This window comes from Gadus macrocephalus, chromosome 8 (assembly GCF_031168955.1).
Source record: "Gadus macrocephalus chromosome 8, ASM3116895v1".
Taxonomy (NCBI): Eukaryota; Metazoa; Chordata; class Actinopteri; order Gadiformes; family Gadidae; genus Gadus; species Gadus macrocephalus.
This window is the reverse complement of record NC_082389.1, coordinates 17,544,260-17,566,613: the sequence shown is the minus strand read 5'-3', so window position 1 is coordinate 17,566,613 and position 22,354 is coordinate 17,544,260. Positions and strand designations below refer to the sequence as shown.

At 46.1% G+C, this 22,354-nt stretch overlaps 2 protein-coding genes across 3 annotated transcripts in view; one reads left to right on the top strand and one right to left on the bottom strand.

The window, feature by feature from the left end:
* Positions 1–22,354, top strand: part of scinlb (scinderin like b) — a 305,691-nt gene that overhangs the window by 225,497 nt on the left and 57,840 nt on the right. The window lies entirely within an intron of this gene.
* LOC132463449 (lysine-specific demethylase 4A-like) overlaps positions 1–22,354 on the bottom strand; it is a 44,596-nt gene that overhangs the window by 19,804 nt on the left and 2,438 nt on the right. Inside the window, exons 3-16 of one of the 2 annotated variants that reach the window (XM_060059638.1) lie at positions 21,781–21,956; positions 20,617–20,731; positions 19,981–20,174; positions 19,506–19,555; positions 19,285–19,388; positions 19,007–19,144; positions 13,632–13,843; positions 10,903–11,072; positions 9,683–10,278; positions 5,909–6,038; positions 5,595–5,770; positions 4,950–5,166; positions 3,540–3,619; positions 408–463 (exon numbers count right to left, since the gene is read on the bottom strand). In XM_060059638.1, coding sequence (XP_059915621.1) covers positions 408–463; positions 3,540–3,619; positions 4,950–5,166; positions 5,595–5,770; positions 5,909–6,038; positions 9,683–10,278; positions 10,903–11,072; positions 13,632–13,843; positions 19,007–19,144; positions 19,285–19,388; positions 19,506–19,555; positions 19,981–20,174; positions 20,617–20,731; positions 21,781–21,956 — 2,414 coding nt within the window. Of the gene's footprint in view, positions 1–407; positions 464–3,209; positions 3,437–3,539; positions 3,620–4,949; positions 5,167–5,594; positions 5,771–5,908; positions 6,039–9,682; positions 10,279–10,902; positions 11,073–13,631; positions 13,844–19,006; positions 19,145–19,284; positions 19,389–19,505; positions 19,556–19,980; positions 20,175–20,616; positions 20,732–21,780; positions 21,957–22,354 lie in introns of those variants that run through there. The other variant, XM_060059639.1, reaches the window with a different exon arrangement.

Genomic DNA, 22,354 nt, shown 5'->3' with positions numbered 1-22,354 from the left:
GCTAATTTCTGTCTGCATGACGTGAGATGTTCTGCCATGAAAACGGAATATGTAAAGCAGCATAGAGCTGCTGTGGGAGTGTATGCAAAAAAAAAGCATCTTATCTCAATAGCATCTTATTCAGATGGGCTTCTTTAAGAACGATTTTGGAAATTCGGTGGCCGTCGAAAGGTGACCTGTTGAGCTAAAGACGCCATCACTGTAATGAGTCTGTATGTAGCTCTGTCTCAAAAAAAATGAATATTTGGGCCGTGTGTAAATCCTAATTAAGTGTTACATCCTTCATGTTGTTAGGACATAAAGTTCCAGCCCCAGAGCTGGTCGTATGCCAGCAGCATTGTTCCTCTGTCGGACAGCGTGAAAGACGAGTGAATCCTCAAACAACTCGTTGCTGCACCAACACCTACTTGTTGTTGTTGGCCCTTTGTAGAGCACCCCCCCTCAAGGAACACAGACAGCAATCCTGCGGGGAAGAGAAAGAAATGAAACGGATTACAATCTGGTCAAGCGATTGGGAGTACACGTCCTGCTGTTACCGTGGGGCCAAGCCTAGGTACCACAATACGCGTCAGGTGAACGAAAGTAGACGGGTGGGAAAATGGGACACCTGGCCACGCTAAGCCTGTAGCACTTATGCCGCGTTTCCACTGCAGGGTGCGGAACGGATCGGATCGCAAAGGTGCGGTAGGGAGGGGGCGGTATAGCCCAGCTCAGTTCCGAGGTCGCGTTTCCACTGCCGACAGTACCCTTTGTGGTAGGCCGGATGTCGATCGCCGCGGCAGCTACGTAAACATCGTAAAAAACGTCTTCCTTCCCAAGAATGCAGACGAACGTCTCCACCTCCTTGTTCGCCCAAGCAAGCGTTTTACGCAACAAGTTAATTGTAAAGAATAATACCTCGAGGCTACTGTTCGTTTGTTTTTATCCCCGCGTCACCCGGAAGTGACGATTCTGTCGACCAATCAACGGAGGGGGGGTGTAGCTAGAATTTCATGGGACCCTTTCAGGCGTCTCGTCTCGTTTGCGGTACCCCAACGGAGGAGTCCCGAGAACGGGGCCGGAACGGGTACGGCAAAGTCCGGGTCACGCCCACTTTTGGCTGTGGAAACGCGACCCGACCCGCACCTTTGCGATCCGATCCGTTCCGCACCCTGCAGTGGAAACGCGCCATTACTGGTGCCAGCCAGCACCCTGCTATTGCTTCAAAAGAGAAAAGGGAAACATCATCCAAGGGAAGGATTTTAACAACTGCTTCGCCGTGTTAGTGCTGGTTGTAAATCGATTGTGCCGTGTATGTAGTGCCTGGGGATTATACGTTGTTATTGTTGTTTGCGTGTGAATGTGAGTGTAAGTGTGTAAATGTGTGTGTGTCAGAGTGAGTGAGAGAGAAAGAGTGTGTGTGGATGTCTTCGACTAAAATCACGAGCTTGTGAATAAATCAGGGCTAAATATATTAAAATATATATTTAGCCACACATTTATCAAACTTGTTCCAATAGCTTTTAGTCCTGTGTTGAGTTGGCCATGCCGGTTGTTTTGTTTAGATTCTGTCAGGTAGATCCCAGCTTGGGAGACCCCGGGGCCAAAGGCTCCATGCAGCGACCCAGGGCCCATCCCACCTGGGCTACACGTCAACACCTCTCTTCCCAAACCCACTTTCCTGTCTCACCGGTCTCAAACACCCTGAAATGGCTGCGAGTTGGAGGAAGAAGGCGGGACTGCGGGTTATCACAGCCATGGGTCAGTCCCAGGCAAGCACTCTATACTTTATTGGTGTACAAGGGGTTCACCTTGTTCAATGTGCGTTATAACGAGCAGTATGATGAGCTATTTAATATTCCTCAGAAAAGACCCGTTGACATCACAAAAATAACGTGACTTGAGTTCAGAGTACAAGATGACAAAAAATAGGCATCTGATCCTAGACACCTGTTATTTTCTGATGATTGTTACTATTATTTTTGTAACAGTGACACAATAGCATTTATTACTATGTTGAAGAACATTGAAGACTAGTTTGAAACCAAAATAAACCTTATTATGGGTTAGCAGTAGGGTTGCCGCGGTGTGGACATTTTCACACCGAGTAATACACTAGTGTCATCACCGGTATTACCGAGTATAAACGGTATCAACTTTGAAACTAGGTCAACCGTCATCTTCTCCTGAACACTCCTCTCACACTCAGTGACGGCGTCTGGCAGCGCGCCAATTCTCGGTGACAGCGTCTTATAACGTTCTATATATAATAGTAGATAATATAATTGTATACTTAATATCACAGCCAAAAGCTCTGTGCGCCTCCGGGTGGCCGGAACGCGGGAAGCTTCTAATAAATCGCTGTCTAATCGATACTTCATTCACTGCCTCTTCCGTGTTCATAACAATATTATGAATAGACTGTGTCGGGTTCTCCGACGTCTCTCCCTCTTCCACAACAGGTAAAGACATGCGTGTCTTTTGGTGTGAACGCATGGCAGCGCCTTAGATCTCTCAGCCGCAAACTGTCATGATTAGAATGCTTGGTGAGTGTCTATGATCTTCATCAGACACTCACAGTTCTGCACAGAGCAGAACTGTGGCCTATTTTACACATTTTTATTTTCTCAATTATAATTATATTATTAAATGAACATCCGTGCAGCAACTGAAAAAAACTCTGTGTTGACGGTGTGCCGAGTAATCGGCTGCAACCCTAGTTAGCAGCTCACAAAGTCACACAAAGCTAACCTTCTGTCTTCAGCAGACAGAGAACCCAACCCCTTGGAAGGAGGAGCGTTATGACAACATAAAGACTCATAAGTATAACATAACAGAACAGTGTTAGTCATCAGGCTTACAACGTCTTTCGTCATGCCCCCACAACAAGCCGGTGTAAGACTCAAAGATTTTGTGGAACAGGAAAGAAATGTCATTAGAACGAAACTCGTTCTTGATTATTCATGGCCTCTAAGGAGAACGAAACTTCAGATGGTAGAACAGCTGTGCGAGGGCCGCCGCCTCACATTTCTGGGCGCTGTGATGGGTCTCACCCCAGTGAAGCCTGGGGCAGAGTGCTGCTGGGAGGCCGGTGGGCCGAGCGCCGGCACAACGGGGGGAGAAGCCGGGCCGCACTTTCTGTTTGCTTAAGAGCACAACTATTTCAACACAATTTATTCTTTGCCTTAAAGTGAGAGTAGCACCCCCTCCCCCCCCACACATCTTAGGCCGAGGGAGGCTTGCACTGAGCCTAAGCCAGAAACTGTAAGGCAAAGACGTGCGGTTACTGTTTCGATATCGCTTCGACAAATTCTACCGAATTTGTATGAGCTGATGAAGCTTAAAAAACAACAACTATTTAACACTTTACTACTGCCGGTCAAGTTTGTGTCGGTCAATCACAGGCTTGCAGTTCCCCACAGCCGACCACATGATCAGTCCAAACAGATATGAAGATCTGTAATGCAGGGTTCACCCAGGTGTGAGCTCCTCAGCCGTCTGCTGTCAGACATGAATCCACCATCTGCCTTGTGAGACCAGCTTCCTGTTGAGGAACTCACCTCCGTGGTGGCGCCGGCCTCGCAGCGCGCACACAGCCAGTGGTCGAGCTCGATCTCCTCCTCCGAGACGCCGTAACAACCTGGGGAACACACGGGGAACAGGAAGGAGCTTGTGAGTCACGGTGCTCCGCTCAGACCGTTGGCTGTCCTCCCAGCACGAGTGGGAAATAACGCCTTATTCTTGTTCAACCAAACATGCAAATGAAACGTCAGTGGGATCCCGGCTGGCTGATCCATAATAGATTCCCACTTGTGCACATGATGGGTAACCGATGCTCCGATGGGCCCGTGTGTGATGAGGGCTGAATGTCTGACCGGGCGACTCGCTTGAGGGCAGAGCACAAAGGAAATCAATAACCCGGCTAAACAGCTAATGGCTGCGCTCGGCGCCACTCCAAACCAGGGTGGGCACTAAACTGCAGGAGTCAAGTGGAGCGCTCCAACAGGCCTGCACACAGGTCAGGGGGAGGACGGGCGAGCATGGGGACACCCAGACCTGGGGGGGATGTTCTGTATCAGACCAAAGCAAGCAAACTATAAGTGCCCTCATTGACATGCACAGGCTGGCTGGTCACTACTCCACACTCCGTCCAGTTGGTTTGTTACAAATATGCAGTGCTTGTCATTTTGTTTCTGTGTCTCCAACTTTGCTTGTATGCTTACTTGTGATGGCGCAATTACTCGAGACAAGGTCGGACACTCAATAGTTTTCCAATGAAGAAAGCGGCGTGGCAATTTCAGGGGGAGGAGGGGCCAACCGGCGTGACATCCCATAGCAAGCCAACCAATAGATTTGCATTGCGGTCCAAAAAGCCTGTATGTTTAATGCTGCGGCTGATTGTGTGTGGCACAAGCGGATGCACCTTAAAGGTTGGGTATGGAATTCGCTTTTTTGGCCATTTTTGCAAAATTACTTGAAATCCTTATCATAACCCACTTACAGCCACTGAGTTAGAAGTACTGACATGAAAATTAAACAAGTCGATCATCTGTGGAACGGGCAGGGCTTGAAAAACTCCAGCCAATGATTTCCATTGCCACCGAGTTGCATTGGACAGTAAGTACGTCAATCAAATGGTCGTACTGCACTCCCCCTCCCCCGCGCGCGACCCCTTCGTGCACGTACTCAAACCTCGTGACCCAGAGCAAGCTTCTGTTTGTTATTATCCTGCGGTAGCTACTGGAGCTAGCTAACTAGCAAATGACTCGCTCTCGCGCATCTGTGTTCGCTCGTGCATGATTGCGCGTCCATGTACTTGGAATGGGTGGAGTCAGAGTCAGCGTTGAAGGAAAGGGGGTAGGACCATTTGAGTTGTGTATTTTCAAAATCTGCTGGCATTTCGCAAATCCCATACCCAACCTTTAAGTCTCTCTGGTGTGCGTGTGTGTGTGCGAGTGTCTCTCTCTTACTGGCGTGGACCCGGACACAGCACTGGGAGCAGGTCACCAGTCGGCTGGCCCCATCCAGGGAGATGTGGGGGTTGGACAGCTGGCCCTGGGGCTGGCTCTCGTTGCTCTTGCTGGAGTTGGTGTTGAAGCACACCTCAGGGATGATGGGCTTGGACCACTGTCTCCCTTTCCGCCGGGACCCCGGGGCAAGAGCCAAATCCTCTCCGTTGGACTCCAACTGCGGACCGAGAGGAGGAGTTTGTGGAAACGTACTTGGACGGGAATTCGGCAAAATAACATTTGCATCATTTGTTTTAAGGATTACATTTTAATTGTGAGGTCCTTATGAGATGCTTATTGAAATAAAAAAAAAAACTTACTTTCACGGCTCCCAATAAATAAGAAGTACAAGCCCCATCATTTACTGAGCAGTTCACATAAAGGCAAGCCCACACCGGACCGAAAATCGGCGTCGGTGACATGAGTCTATTTGGTGTGGTGGCTACAATCGGCCATCCTGTAGGTGTGTACCGCCCATGTCGGTGTTCGAGTCGGCCAGATTAAATAGCCTGACTTCATTTACCGACGCAAATCGACCGACGAAGTTGGTCCGGCGTGTGGTTGCCTTAAAGCCTATTCTATAATAGCGCTGTGCGGGGTCGCCACCTGGTGGTGGGTGTGGAACAGCAGGCAGATGGAGCAGTAGGGGGCTTGGCGGCCCATGCGCCGGTTGTACTCCCGCTCCACTTCGAGGTTGTAGGGTCCGCTCTGCCACAGCTGGCTCAGGGGCCGGGCCCACTCGTCCTTCTCCTCCCGCTCAAACTCATCCTCCACCGATAGGTCTTCAGGCAGAGAGGGCGGAGCAAAGAGAGGGGGAGCATGGCAGGTGTGAAAAGAATCGTTAATATTTAGTATCTATTATTTTGTGACTTCATTTCGTGTGACAACACATTTCACATGGTAGACGTGCGGTAGCCTACCTTCATCAAGGGGGATCTCTCTGAGTAAGGGATGGTGTCTGGGCAGTGTATGGAGCACTTCCTTCCTCTGTTGCTGATGCTGCCGTTGTTGTTTGGTTGCTACGGTCTTGCAGTAGGATTCATCTGACCCCTGGTGGCCATAGAGAAGTAGAGCAAGGATATAACATTGAGCAATGTTGCTTGAATTGCACAACCAGTCAACAAATGCGTAGAAGGATAAGTAAAAACAGACTCGTAGCATTCTGTTCTAGTCCCAACACGGGAGCTTGTGCAAGAAAATGTTACAACTCAGGCCGCTCGTTCTCGCCTTACAATTTATCCTTGAGATCCTTCACTACAAAATAATCTTTGAGTCCACAAGACTCCCCCCATGTGTTCTGGCTACTAGAGGCCCTCTCTCCATTATCCATCCACTGGAAGCCAAACGTATGCGTGTACTTCTCTTCGCACACATAACAAAACAGGGGAAATAATCAGCAGGATTACAAGGAGGGACATGTGGCCGCTCTAGGGCAGGGGTCTCAAACTCGAGGCCCGGGGGCCAATTGAGGCCCGCGGGATGATATTTTGTGGCCCCTTACTTGACAAAGTTTAGTGTTAGTGCGGCCCGCGCGTTGTCAAACGCACATTTTTGCTGAGTTGCTTGCCACGCTATTTTATCACTTGTGATAGGGTTAACAGGTGTCCCAATTTTGAGTTCTGTGTCCTGAGTCCCGTCAAAAGCCAAAGAACGCTAAAATGTCCCGGTTTCCACCAACCAATATGAAATGTTGTCAGCGATTACATAGCCAACGTGATCTCATTATAGCCCGATCATTAACTTAGATTGGGTCAGTTGTGCTACTGTTTTTGTGGGATACTTGATGTGGCCCAGCCTGACCCAGATTCTACCTACAGCGGCCCCCAGGTAAGTAGAGTTTGATACCCCTGCTCTAGGGAGTTGAACAGGAAAATGTCTACACTTAGTAAAGTGCTGTAAAAATGCAGTCCATTTACCATTACAAAGACCCAGTGAGGACGTTATGGCTAGCCTGAACGTGAGCATAGAAAGCCCCTGGGAAGTGAGGAAGCCCATAGGAGTCAAATGGAGAGTGCAGAGCGAGGGGACGCGGTTGGCCAAGTAGTCCTGGTTTTGCAGGTGTTCTGAGTGTAGCTCTATGTCAGGGATGGGCAACTTTCATGATAAAGAGGGCCACAATTCTTCATCATCACCATCAGAGGGCCATGTGACTGTGCACTTCAACTAGACGTAAACTGAGAGAAGCTACAAATTTTTGAATTTGTTGGATATGATTTCCTGTATTCTGGTGCATTTTGGGGATGCCCACTACCTACAAAATCTTCCAGATTCATAACCTATGTATGGTATGTTGATTGAACCAACATACATTCATTCAATATTTTCCATGCTCAAACAGCCACATGATTGGTTAGTAGGGCTGTAACGATACGCGTATCGAAACCGAAATAGCGACACTCAAAGCCACAAACCTGTCTCGCGGTGTGAGCAGGCAGAAGCGCGATACGCCCTTTCTAACTCTCCGGTCAAATTGTCAGATTGAAATTTGCTAATAATTTGTCTAAATAATGGTCTGCTGACACCGCCCCCTCTTATCGATGCCGTAAGTATGCAACGAGATGCCCTCTCTGTGATGACAGCTCTCCGTGGCTACGGTGGATTGCATTTCTCCACAGCCGTCGAAGTCCTCATATGCGATATGAACGACATTACCCAGAGTGGGCCAAGCGCGAAAAAAATTGCCTGTGTGATCCCTGTCTCTATTGTTTTGCGCGATTTTACCGGCAGTTGGTCTGCTTATAGGTCGGAATGAAGCGGCCACCGATTATTGACAGGATGGGTACTTTAGTCTACCGGACTCGTTCGCTTCTTCCCTACACACACGCTACCGCTCGCTCTCCTCGCTCGTCCACTCACTCGCTGACGTCACTCACACACACGCACACTGCCATTCTCGCTCACACACATACGCTACTCGTAACACTATGCCTCGTTACGGCGACGTTCATGTTAGACGTTCATGTTTTTTCCCCATCTATTGAAAGTTAGACTATTAAACATGTTTCATTCTATACGGCCTGATTATGTCATTATTTAAGCTACATAGCCTAATAAGATGAGCTAATAGGATATTTGACTAAACCACCAAACTAGTTGAGGGTTTTTGCCTACCTGCAAGCATCCTCCAACTGCAATCTTTGGTTATTTATTTATTAATTTAGCTATACTTTAATAGTATTCTTTCTGTTCAAATCTGTTCAGTGTTCTAAATTATTTTTTATTAAATGTTACATTAAGTTAATTGTTATACAAGTGTTGTTGAAATAAAATGCTTTTTAAATTTAAAAAAATCGTGGGATGTATCGAACCGTGGGTCAAAAATCATACAAACTGAATATTGAGTTGGTGTATCATTACAGCCCTATTGGTTAGTATTTTGATCAGTGCAAAGGGCTCACATACATCATCATTCAATGATTTCAAAAAAATGAAAAACAGTGGCCCAACATTAAGTGCAACAACTCAATGAACTCAAACCCAACAAGCACGATATTCACTTCAGGGCAGTTGTAGTAGTTGTAGTGGCGACTTAAGTGGAAATCTTTCATGACTGATATCGTTTCTAAGCAAACTAGACACATGGGTTTGCTTTTCTTCTTTCATATATTTTTTTTTTTTAACCCTTTTTATTAAATAAAAATTATGTGCGGGCCTGACTGAGTGAGGATGCGGGCCGTATGTGGCCCGCGGGCCGCCAGTTGCCCATCCCTGCTCTATGTGGTAGGAGAAAGGTCATGGTATTCATGCAGAACGTGATTTCCGTGAAACACCGTCTTTCAGAATAGGAAATGGATTTGACAGCAGCCGCCCTGTAGCGTAACCACATTGCTGCACACAACACAACGCGTCAGAAACCCCTATCGGACTGGTTCAGCCTCTGTATATGATAAAGGATTATTGCATCTCTTTTGAAAGTGAAAGACAAGATATATTTGAGCTCATACATATTTTTACAAATCCTTTTAAATCATTATCACCATGCATCCAAATTCCCTTTTCATGCAACCAATTTATGTAAAAATGTACTGCAGCATACTTAAAGGTTGGGTATGGGATTCTCTTATTTGACCAGTTTTGCAAAATTACTTGAAATCCTTATCATAACCCACTTACAGCCACTGAGTTAGAAGTAGCCTACTGACATGAAAATTAAACAAGTCAATCATCTGTGGAACGGGCAGGGCTCGAAAAACTCAAGCCAATGATTTCCAGAACCACCGAGTGGCATTGGACAGTAAGTACGTCAATCAAACGGTCGTACTGCACTCCCCCTCCCCCGCTCCCCGCGTGTGACCCCTTCGTGCACGTACTCAAAGCTCGTGACCCAGAGCAAGCTTCTGTTCGTTGTTATCCTGCGGTAGCTACTGGAGCTAGCTAACTAGCTAATCCACATTTGGACCTAGCACTAGAAGACAACCCTAAACTCGCGCATCTGTGTTCGCGCTCCTGCATGATTGCGCGTCCATGTACTTGGAATGGGTGGAGTCAGAGTCAACTTGAAGGAGAGGGGGTAGGACCATTTGGGTTGTGCATTTTCAAAATCTGCTGGCGTTTCGCAAATCCCATACCCAACCTTTAACTCATTCGGGGTCACAAACTAGGAACTGTCAAGTTCCCTTTTTCTAATTGGTTAAAAATACTTCTTTGACCATGGATAGTAAGCACCACCAGTCAGGAATACGGACACCACAGACCTTGCGCTTGCTGAGCTTGCAGTCCTCGTCCTCCGGCCCCCTCATCTCCTCCCTTGACGTGGACTCCTCCGGCTGCACCTCCGGCTGCACCTCCCGCGTCTGCTCCACTTCGAGGACCTGGACCCGGGGCTCCACCTCTGGCTCCTCCTCTGGCTCCTCCTTGACCTCCTCCAGCCTGGACGCCCGACCCTCTGCGGGTGGGCTTTGGCCCGGCGTTTGCACCTTGCCCTGGAGGTGGCGGGGTTTGTGCTCTTTGGCGTAGCTGTGCACCTGGATCTGCATGTGGGCTGGCTGCGAGGGCAGCGGGGGCCGCGGCGGCGGCTGCTGCTCCAGAGAGCAGCCGTGCACCTGCAGCGCGTCTTTGGTGCTCAAAGTCTTATGGAAGAGCAGACTGGCCACGCCCATCTTGCGGTGAGGCGGCTGCGGCGCTGCCGCTGCCGCCTCGCTGGCAGAGTCCAGGTAGCCTTTGTGGTGGCCGGCCTGGGAGGAGATGGCGGGCGCCCGGGTCTTGGTGTAGTGAGGGGGCCGCGCGGCGTCCCGGCGGAACGGGTCGATCAGCGTCAGCTTGGTGGGTGTGACCACCAGCCTCGGCGGGCCTGGGGAGGAGAAGGACTGAAGTGAATGCAAAACACTAACACTGATCAAACACATTCAATTAAAGTTAGGATAAGTACTGTCAAAAACCTGGTTTCAGATTATCAAACTAAAGCAGTAGCAAACTGGTCTCTGTAGAATGCTCATACACAAATCTACTGCAGAAAGTTCCATCCACTCACACTGATTAGTTTTATCGTTTCCCTACTTCCCCCCCCCCCCCCCCCCCCCCCACGTCTCATTTACATTTAGGGCATGTAGCAGACGCTTTTATCCAAAGCGACTTACAATGCGTACATTTATGAGAAGGATAAACAATATATGGCCGTTGGCACAGTAAGGATGTTCCTACAATCAAGTGCAAAGCACCAACAATCGCTAGGTTAACCCATTCCCTGTATAAATAAAAGATAGCTAGGATAAGAGGCTGCACAACTAAGTACTACAACTAAGTACGACGTACATAAAGTGCCAAGAACATACAATAAGTAGGAGGGATGGGAGGGGGATGCTATGCAGAGTCTAGGTGAACTCGGAACAGGTGAGTCTCTCCCACCAGAAGTTCTGCTATAACATAGCAGGACCGCTGGACAGCAGATTAGTCGATCAGAGACATTGACCTTCACCTTTATGTCTTTTGCAGTCTGGTGATGCATAGCGTGGAGGCAGGAGGCTCAGCCTGGGCCGCTTCCCGTACTGGTCTTCCTCATCCTCCTCCTCCTCCTCTTGGGGGATGACGTTGTCAGGTAGCTCCAGGCAGACGCGGTGTCTCTTGGTCTCGATCCTCTGTGTGGGGCTGGGGATTCAGCATAGCAGTCAGACAGGAGTTGGCGCACACAGAGATGTAGAGAAGTACATATGTTCCATTTAAATGCACTTTTCTGTGACCATCTGTTGAGGTGAATAGTGCTTTGGAGCATGTCAATGCCCTTTTTAAATGTTGATAATGCACAGACGTCCACACGTAATCCACACGTCCACACAAACCACGTTTGGACGCGACGTCCACACAAACCACGTTTGGACGCGACGTCCACACAAACCACGTTTGGACGCGACGTCCACACAAACCACGTTTGGACGCGACGTCCACACAAACCACGTTTGGACGCGACGTCCACACAAACCACGTTTGGACGCGACGTCCACACAAACCACGTTTGGACGTGACGTCCACACAAACCACGTTCACACAAACCACGTTTGGACGTGACGTCCACATAAACCACGTTTGGACGTGGCGTCAGACTACCTGGGAAAAGGTAAACCGATGCCCCGAAAAAGACGCCACCTTTGTGCTCAGCAGAATGGAACGGATTTTACCGCTATCTTAATGAAATTGGGGACTTGTTCCAGTAACTGTGATAAAATGGCATAGATTACTATTGGCGCGTTTCCACTGCAGGGAGCGGAACGGATCGGATAGGTGCGGGTCGGGTCGCGTTTCCACCGCCAAAAGTGGGCGTGACCCGGACTTTGCCATACCCGTTCCGGCCCCGTTCTTGGGACTCCTCCGTTGGGGTACCGCAAACGAGACGAGACGCCTGAAAGGGTCCCGTGAAATTCTAGCTACACCCCCCCTCCGTTGATTGGTCGACAGAATCGTCACTTCCGGGTGACGCAGGGATAAAAACAAACGAACAGTAGCCTCGAGGTATTATTCTTTACAATTAACTTGTCGCGTAAAACGCTTGCTTGGGCGAACAAGGAGGTGGAGACGTTCGTCTGCATTCTTGGGGAGGAAGACGTTTTTTACGATGTTTACGTAGCTGCCGCGGCGATCGACATCCGGCCTACCACAAAGGGTACTGTCGGCAGTGGAAACGCGACCTCTGAACTGAGCTGGGCTATACCGCCCCCTCCCTACCGCACCTTTGCGATCCGATCCGTTCCGCACCCTGCAGTGGAAACGCGGCATATGTTGACGAGTGAAAAAGAGGTTTGTGGTTTCCTTGCTCTTGAAGAGGAAAAAAAGTGATTCATCGTTTTTGATCACAGCAAATTGTGATCAATTAATAACGTCACTGTTATCGATTTACAGCACATGTATATTTATTCAGTTAAGAATGAAGATGGTAAAAGGAAATACAAAATAAATAAATATGAAACATATGAAGGTTGGGAAGGTTACTTTTAAAATGTATCCAGTTACAGAATACATGCCAAAAAATGTAAGATGTAACGTATTCCATTTCATCACTCAATCTGAGTATTGTATTCTGAATACTTGGATTACTTCCACATTGAATTGCATTTTATAAGTGTAGGAATGCGGCATTAAATCCTGTTTACTAAACAGGCCCGTTCTTCTGTTCAAACTGGCTGAATGTGTTAGGCCCAAGTCTCCCTGAAAGTGAACTATTTTATATAATTTGCTGTAGTGGAACAAAGACTATAAGGGTATGTTCATGCGAAAGATATTTGCTATTACATCTAAAAAAAAATTCACTGAGCTAAGTGCATAGGTGTTGCCTATAAAATCGCAGACAGACAGACAGACAGAGGACTAAAAGGTCTGGGGCGGTAGTGGACCGGTCGAACTCCTTCTCCCTCATCCTGGTGCTGAATGTGTTAAATGCATCGGCATTTTTATGCGTGTTTTCCAGCATACGTTTTATGTGGGTGTCTGTCCAAATTCCCAGACGGTCCGACAATTTGCTGCTAGTCTTGGAGTTACCGCTAATCAAACAATAATTCCCATAATGCGCGCGGCTAGGCGGGTGCCTGTTACGTCCAAAGAGGCATATGCTTTGTAGACCTGGATCGGACCGAGGTGCGTTCGCTTTCACATCTCAAGCGAACCGTACCAGGGTTCGTTTGGAAGCGAACCGAGACCAGCTGTTCAGGGAGGTCTCGGTCGGCTGATTTGGTTCACATCGAAGTGAGGTGTTTGCATTCACACCAACGCAAACGTACCGAACCAAGGGGAACAAACTTGTTTAGTGCGCACTAAATGCTGTGTGAAAGCACAAATAAACTGCTGAAACAGAAGTATCGTCATGTAATCCATTGATTTCAACAATGTAACTATTCTAAGTACCAACTATTTAAATTGTAATTGTAACGGAATACAGTTAGCTATAATTTGTATTCTGAATACATAACGCCGGTACATGTATTCCGTTACACCCCAACACTGCATATGAAGTTAATGTTGTAAATATACTGTAAGCCAAGGTTAACAAAACCACAGCATGACTATAATGCTGTGGTTTTGTTGACGATGGCTTACAGGTCGACTTAAATAATAATCAAATGGAAAAACATTGTTACTCTAGCAATGGTTCTCCATACTCCCAAGCGAACAGAACCGGCTGTTTGTTAAGTGTTTGTTTATCCTCTGATAGTGCCGCACCTCTTTCTCTCCCCTTCTTCGGCACAGCACTCCTGGGAGCTGATGACGTCATCGAACCCCTCCCCCAGGAACTCCCGGGCCTCAGGGGTTGGCCGTGAGTGGTCGATGGGCGCGTTGTCCCGCCCCGCCAGCCACCGCTCGTAGCGTTCCGGCTGGAACTTCTTCACAAACACGTCCATGGAGATCTTCACCATGTCTTTGCGGCATGTGCACTGGAGAAAAACAAAAACAGAACACGCTATTTATACGGATGCACCCCGGGGGGGGCGGCAGTTAAAAGGCTGCAAGCTGTCCTCAGTGCTCGATAAAGAGACGCAGGCCCCCCTTCTACAAGGGGTAAAAGAGATGAGGTATGAAAGGCCCAAGAGGGCATGGTCCACAAGCAGGACAAAATATATATATCTTATTTGAAGACGGGGTATAATATAAATCTAACTACGACTAGAAGTTACAAAAAGGTGTGCACAGCACACGCACCGCCGATCCAAGCGACCGCGATTCAAGTGATTCACTGGGCATGTCATTATTCAGCAACTATTCCGTCAACAGGGGCGGGCGGATCTTTGTTCTACCGCACTGGGTCTTTTTTATTCTCCTAAAAAACACACACACATACGTGAGCAATTACTGTAATTGGCCCTTGTGCCGTGATCGAATGAGCTATCGACACTGGGCGGGGTCCTCTATTTGCATGGCAAGTTACCAGTTCTTCGCATCTTCTGATGCGTACTTGTTATTGATCGAATAATGTTAACTAATTACCATATTTTGATTATCAAATTGTGTGTAATTAACTCCAGTGGACATCAAAAAGAACATTTTGAAGTTTTCCCAAAATGTTCACTGTACAGAGAAATCTATCAAGACAACATTATGTCATATAAAAAAGTGTCTGAATTTTTTCCTCAATCTGTGCCAACTGATTTTCCTCAATTTGGGCGTTTATCTTTGACCACGATCATAGCGCCCCCCTATGGGTGAAGTGGTCCCAATTTGTTGGAGACCTGCTGTCGGACGCACATCCCCATATACGAGTGGAGTTCTCGTAATAGTTTTTTCTTATATATAAATTAGAATAGGCCTACCAGTTTTGACTAACATTGTACAATATAGCCATATAAAACTAACTGAGAGTGTGTTTGCCATAAGCACAGAGTACACAACTGTGTGATTCTTACAGATCGCATCTTTCATACATTTAATAATGTATTAAATGTACATAGGATAAATTGCCGGCGAACCGCTCTAGCCGAGCCTTCTCTCGGAGGGACGCTAAAGTGTGTTGCATAGCGACCGCTGCGCGTCGGGCCGGACAACGCCCCTTAACAGTGGTATAATGAGCACATACCACAGCCTGTCGTGATCTATTGCTTAACTATACTACTACAAAACGTATTTAAATACACATTTTTCTGTAATTTGCACATCATTTTTGAACTAGAATCAACCGTGGCTGATACCGCTACCAGTTGAACACTTTACTACACCTCTTTTACTTATTACCACTGTTTTAGCTTCCCTTATTATTACTGCCTTTATTTTTGTTATTATTTATTGTGTTGTGATTTATGCCGATACATTTTACACTGATTTACATATTTTTACTTATCTTTATTTACTTTATCTTGTATTGTGTCTTGTGACTGAGTCACAAGAAAAAAGTAAGCCCAAGAATTTACTCTTGTGTACTTGTACAATAAGTAGCAGTAACAATTAACTGCTACCGCTCCATCTTCAGGTCGGAATTACTTCTTGCACCAAGAACAGGGTCTGCTAGACTTGGCGATACAGCCAACCCAAGTCTACCGGCCACCGCTCTAAATAGATTTGTTTGAGGGCGTGGCAAAGCAGCCTGGAAACGGGACTTCTGCACTTTCGTGAGTCCGACGTCATATTGTCACGGACGTAAATGCAAACAAGGTGTTTCAGGCAGTGTTAGAGGGTGTTTCAGGCAGTGTTTGAGAGGTGCTTCAGGCAGTGTTTGAGAGGTGCTTCAGGCAGTGTTTGAGAGGTGCTTCAGGCAGTGTTTGAGAGGTGCTTCAGGCAGTGTTTGAGAGGTGCTTCAGGCAGTGTTTGAGAGGTGCTTCAGGCAGTGTTTGAGAGGTGCTTCAGGCAGTGTTTGAGAGGTGCTTCAGGCAGTGTTTGAGAGGTGCTTCAGGCAGTGTTTGAGAGGTGCTTCAGGCAGTGTTTGAGAGGTGTTTCAGGCAGTGTTTGAGAGGTGTTTCAGGCAGTGTTTGAGAGGTGCTTCAGGCAGTGTTTGAGAGGTGTTTCAGGCAGTGTTTGAGAGGTGCTTCAGGCAGTGTTTGAGAGGTGTTTCAGGCAGTGTTGTAGGGTGTTTCAGGCAGTGTTTGAGAGGTGTTTCAGGCAGTGTTTGAGAGGTGTTTCAGGCAGTGTTTGAGAGGTGTTTCAGGCAGTGTTGTAGGGTGTTTCAGGCAGTGTTTGAGGGGTGTTTCAGGCAGTGTTGTAGGGTGTTTCAGGCAGTGTTGTAGGGTGTTTCAGGCAGTGTTGTAGGGTGTGTCAGGCAGTGTTGTAGGGTGTGTCAGGCAGTGTTGTAGGGTGTTTCAGGCAGTGTTGTAGGGTGTTTCAGGCAGTGTTGTAGGGTGTTTCAGGCAGTGTTGTAGGGTGTTTCAGGCAGTGTTGTAGGGTGTGTCAGGCAGTGTTGTAGGGTGTGTCAGGCAGTGTTGTAGGGTGTTTCAGGCAGTGTTTGAGAGGTGTTTCAGGCAGTGTTTGAGAGGTGTTTCAGGCAGTGTTTGAGGGTGTTTCAGGCAGTGTTTGAGGGTGTTTCAGGCAGTGTTTGAGAGGTGCTTCAGGCAGTGTTTGAGAGGTGTTTCAGGCAGTGTTTGAGAGGTGTTTCAGGCAGTGTTTGAGTGCTTCAGGCAGTGTTAAGGAGAGGTGTTTTTGTTGGGCGATAGTAGCTCCCCCTGGCTCAGAGTCTTTCAACTAAGCAGACCAGAAAATGTGTAAAAACGATATCCAACACACTACAGGAAGGGAAAGCTGCAAAAGCATAATATGATCCCTTTAATGTCATTGCTGCAATAGGCTATTACTATAAAAACACTTTATTGCTTGATTAGTCATGTCTTATTATAATAATTGGCCTCCTAAATGTTACAACATTTGTTGTTTTTAACTGCATGACTCATACAGTTTTGTTCTTTCATATAATGTTAAAGGTTAATTTCATTGTTGCAAAGCTACTTTTTATAGAACTTAGTACAATAAATGTGTGTGTTGTGTCCGACTAACATCGCTGTAAATTCTCAACTGCGTTTTTGGTAACCATTCGTTCTGTTGCAATTATTATCCCTCATCTCATACCAAACAATGTGGGCTTTTCCTTGTGTCATTTTAAAACAAATAACACTACAGACATTCTGTCTGGGGCATAATATTTACGAAACTTGGTAGTAATTCACTTGACTTCTAGTTCTGATTATAACAGATGTGACTTGATTGAGGCCTATGTGGCTTGATAAATACTAGGGATGCACCGAATTTTTGGCCACTGAAGAATTTCAGAAATTTGTGAGCACACGCTTGTCTGGATAAGCGCCAATATGTCTGCGGTGTGGCGTTTTTCAATGTTTCTGAGAAAGACCCACGCATATCGATTTGCAAAAATTGCAATGCCTTGATTTTAATGCAGTTAGTACACAGTCATAGCCATAAATGCAATGGTACTAGGGTTGCCGCGGTGTGGACATTTTCACACCGAGTAATACACTCGTGTCAACACCGGTATTACAGAGTATAAACGGTATAAACTTTGAAACTAGGTCAACCGCCATCTTCTCCGTCAACTCTCACACTCGGTGACAGCGTCTGGCAGCGTGCCAATTCTCGCAGTGTTTCCCATACATAGACCATTGTGTGGCGCGGCGCCACAGAATCAACATCGAGCGCCACGAATTGATTCTGTCTTTTTTTTTTTTTTTTTTTTTTTTTGTTATTATTATTTTTTTTTTAATAACGCGATTTGGAAATCTAAAAATCGTTCCGTCCATTCATCTCTGCATAGCACTCGTTCCCCCTGTCATTCTCACACACACACACACACACACACACACACACACACGGAGCGAGAACGACGATGCTAACACATGAACCCACCGATGTCACCCGTCGCTTAGCAACCGGACACGCTGGGGTTGTTAAGTTACCGGAGTACTGAAACTACTACGGAGTGATAATAACAAAGACGTGAATCAGGCAATAAATCCAATTTCCTTGACAGCGGTAAGGTTCGGTGTGCATTAAAGTACAGACGGAGTGGACCAATTGCGAACTACTGCAGCTGCTCCAAGTTAAACCCCAAACTAATCGGAATAAGTATTTATAGCGGACTACACCACCTATTCTATTCCGCATAGAATTCTATTCCAAACCGATTGAGGCCCCCCCCCCCCCCCCCCGCACCACACATTGGTCCTTGGTCTGTGGGAAACACTGTCTCGGTGACAGCGTCTTATAACATTCTATATATAATACTAATAGTATAATATAATTGTATATATAATATCACGGCCAAAAGCTCTGTGCACCTCCAGATGGCCGTAGCGCGGGGAGCTCTCGTAGGGATTGGGCTTCACGGGATTTGTTTACCAGCGTTGCTATGGTTAACGGTCTTGTGTGTTCCAACGCTTTATTAGGTAGCCTAATTAGGTTTGAATATTTATTTATTTTATGAAAAAGCGCATCAAAAATAAAACGGTGCAAAGACAAACTGCTGAACTTTTTGTTTTAATCAAATAGGCCTAAAGATGACGGCGTTTTTTTTTTTTATTACTGGAAAAAAATAATAAAAAAATAACTGTTGCCGGTGTGCAACACAGAGTTATTTCACCGAGTAATCGGTGTTGACCTCAACACCGGTAACACCGGTAATACCGTATACCGCGGCAACCCTAAATGGTACTAATAATTGGCATAATAATTTCTTTCGTGGTTCGGTTTTCAGCCTTTGTTTCCTAATTTTCGGTTTTGGCCAAGAATTTTCATTTTGGTGCATCCCTAATAAATACATAGATAGCCTATATCTTCCAAATGTAAGACACAGCGTGTTTTCTCCTAACCAAATGAATGAGCCAGCAATCCAACAAATATTACACCACATGCAAATAAAAGCAAAGTAAATACATTTAAATAATATATAAGCCCCGCTGCCCCGGAAATAGGCAGAGCTGGGTTTGGGGCGTCCTCGTTGGTGCAGCCCTCACTTGTGTATCAAACACTGGCAGTCCCACTCTTGCACGTTTTAGCCCTCGGATTTCCATAGCTACTCTGTCTCAACATCAATGAGCCGGCAGGGCTTTGCATCTTTCTCAAGGATTCCTACAGATGGTGGTCAGTGGACATTTAACATGGCTACTCACCAGAATCGCTTGCTTTCCGTATTCAATCCACCGTTGTGTGGCAAAGTTAGTGGACTCTGCACAGTTGTAGCCATGGTTGAAGCCTGCGTGGTAGGCGTACGGGAAGGTCACCATGAACTCACCCGCCTGCTGGGTCATCTTTAAATAAAGAAATAAACATTAACAAGCTGAAAGTGTTTGGTCTGTTTGGACACCCTGAGGTTTCCTGGTAGTAAGTGTGGACCGAAGCATATATGTACAATGATGTATCTATGTATCCGCACATCATAATGTAATACCTTCTCAAAGGGAATGCCATATTTCTTTAATATCGAGGGTGAGATGAGAGTCATTTTGTGTCTCAGGAAGGCCTCGCAATTTTGTGCACTGCCAGGAAAGAAACCTAGAAGAGGAGCATGAAAGTACACAAAAAATACATTCATAGTCAATCATCATAGAAGTCTGGGAAACAATGACATTCCCCACAACAAAAAATATGAAAATAGAAGATTTCTCGTACCGTGGGCCAGACGCTCCATCCTCTTGCCGTGCTCAGGAGAAACACAGTACCTGTTGACACGTTAACAGTTGTTTGCCTTTGTATCCAACACGCTTCCAAAGTGTAGCGTTTACGAAATATCCATTATTTTAGCATTAAGAATCATTTAGCAAATATATTTTGTCCATCAGCTACATGCAGGGGGTTCAGTTACATGTTATTAACAAGCAGGTCGGGCTTACCCCAATTATAAACCAAAACAGAAATGAAAGCAAAACATTGCATAATTACTCGTCCAATCAGATGGGGTCTATGAGCTTCGCGTCATGACGGGCACGAGACAGCTGTCTCACAGAGACGGTGGGAATCGAAACGTTGACTATGTTCTATACGTTCATGTCTATATGAATCGTACGCCGCTATAGCTAACCTGTGGGTTCTGGTGTGAACTAGGGGCTAGCATTGTGCTCAGGGACGCCCTTGGGTTTTCCTTTACCATGATTTTGGCTGTCCAAAGTGCAGGTAGTTGATACTGTAGAGGTCCATGTCCTCTGTGTGCCAGGCGAACGTGGTCTTCCACATGCCGAAGTACAGGTATGGGGTGTTTACGCCCTCGATGGTGATGCCGCTCTCGTGCTCCACCGTGTCCAGGACGGTGTTGAGTCTGCAGATGTTCCACTCCTTCACGTCCTGCAAGAGACAGGAAATATCACCGCCCCTCAATGTTTAGAAACTATAAAAAATGCTTAACCAATGCTTTTTGTTGTACACGGGAATGGGTTATGCTAGCAATTGTTGCTGCCTGGCACTTGGTTCTATGAACAACCTTACTGTACCGACAACAAAATATTGTTTCTCCTGACAAATGTACATATTGTAAGTTGTTTTGGATAAATAAAGGATAAAGGCTGTTAAAAAACCCTAAATGTAAATGTACCAGATTCATTCAATGTGTGGTGCATGTTTCAAATTATAGTGGCAAATGTTAGCGTTTACATACATCACATTTATATGGATGGGGGGCATTTGTTCGACAGCGCGGCTAGTGCATTGCCACCCATTAAAACACCAGCCGCTTTTAAAACTGACGGAATGTTAGGGGAAACAGAAAGGAAGTCTGACGTGAACTCACTGGGTCGTACAGGCTTCCGTTGACATCGGCACCGTAGATCGGGGCATTGAATGTCACATTCTTCCAGTACTTTCTCTCCAGCTCCTCAAAGTCTTGGTAGTGAGGACTGCAGAATCTACAGATATTGAGAGAAAACGCCGTCATCATAGGGCTGTATGGTATGGTCTAAAATGTATAGCACGGTATGATTTGAGGCATAGACGTAACGGTATTATATCACGTTATGTTAAAATTATCTTCTTATTTCTCTTCTGAACGGGGTTAAATACTGGTTAGGCAGCAAAACTGCATAGAAAATATGCAAAATCATTTCTCAAGTTACTTCCTTCTCTGAAAAACACAAATATTTAAAAGTATGGATTTCTTTCCCCACTTGCTCGCGGACCTTGCCGTATATTTTTGCATCTCAATTTGGCTGAAGTGTGTGCGGGCAGGTAACGCGTACCTGGGATAGAGTGTTTTGACCCTCTCTTTAAAGCCCTTTCTATCCACATTTGGAAAGGTAACCATGTCCTTACACAGTTAAAAAGTGACAGCGTTTGTATCGCGTTCCACAGCTGGCTTTTTTTGTCATAAGGACTGGCTTTGGAAAATGGCTGTAGAGGCGATGTCTGAGACGCAGAGACAGCTTCACGCTACCAGCGCCTGTCTCGTATGGTGTGGAATGAGAGCTCATGAAGGGACTATTGCGCAAGCATGCAGGCACACAGCAAGCGCGACTGCGTGCAATAGCATACTGCCTGAGAAAGCAGTATTGCTGTTAAATCTGTCCCTGGGAAAAGAAACGGTGCGGCGAATTGATAAAGGAACTATGTTTTGTTACCATATTTTCAGTAGTTGTGTGTAACTTTTTTTTAAGTTATGTTTTTTATTAACATATTACTTACTTTATAACGCCTTACACACAACACTGTCTACCGATCACACCGGTCTCATGGTAACGTCAAAATCCATACCGTAGCGCAAATTCCCACCGGTGTACTTTCTATACCGTTTATACCCTACACCCCTATCTCATCATTATCTCAGATTCAAAGCATATTGACAAAGCACCCATTTAAAAATGTTCAATAAAATAAATAAATAAAAAGTTAAATATCATACCAGACACACACAAAACTATACTAGTATGTACTATACACTACTACAATGTGTGTGGCTCACTTTTCGCTGTTGGCGAGCTTGCGGAACTCTAGGACGGTCATTGCCTTCTTCTGGATGTTGTACTGCGTAAAGAGGCCCGACTGGCCCGTAACGACCTGCTGGATGGGGGCTGGGATCACCAGCCCATCGATGTCGTCATAGGAGCGCCTGGGCTTCCATCCCTTAGGCGGGACAATCTTGGGAGGAAAGGATGGTGGTTTTATGAGTGTTTCTATGAATGGAGTTTGTCTCTATTGGCTGCTTAGATTTTCACCAAATGCAGTATTGGCTGATTCAATAATAGAAGTAATTCTCATATTGTGCACAAAATAGAGCCAATTTAGCACCAAACCAAATTTCCAGCATTTCGACAAATATATACAATATTTTATACTTAGATTTACCATTGATGTATGCCTTAAACAACACGGCATTGTCACACCAAAATTGTATCAGGGGCGAAAATTGTACCGCCTACGTAATCCGTGTCGAAACATTACATCATCGGTCGATGCGATTGTCCGTTGCCACGCAGGTTTCAAAAAACATTTGCGCTCATCAAGACGAAATAACATAATACAGATAACACTTGTTT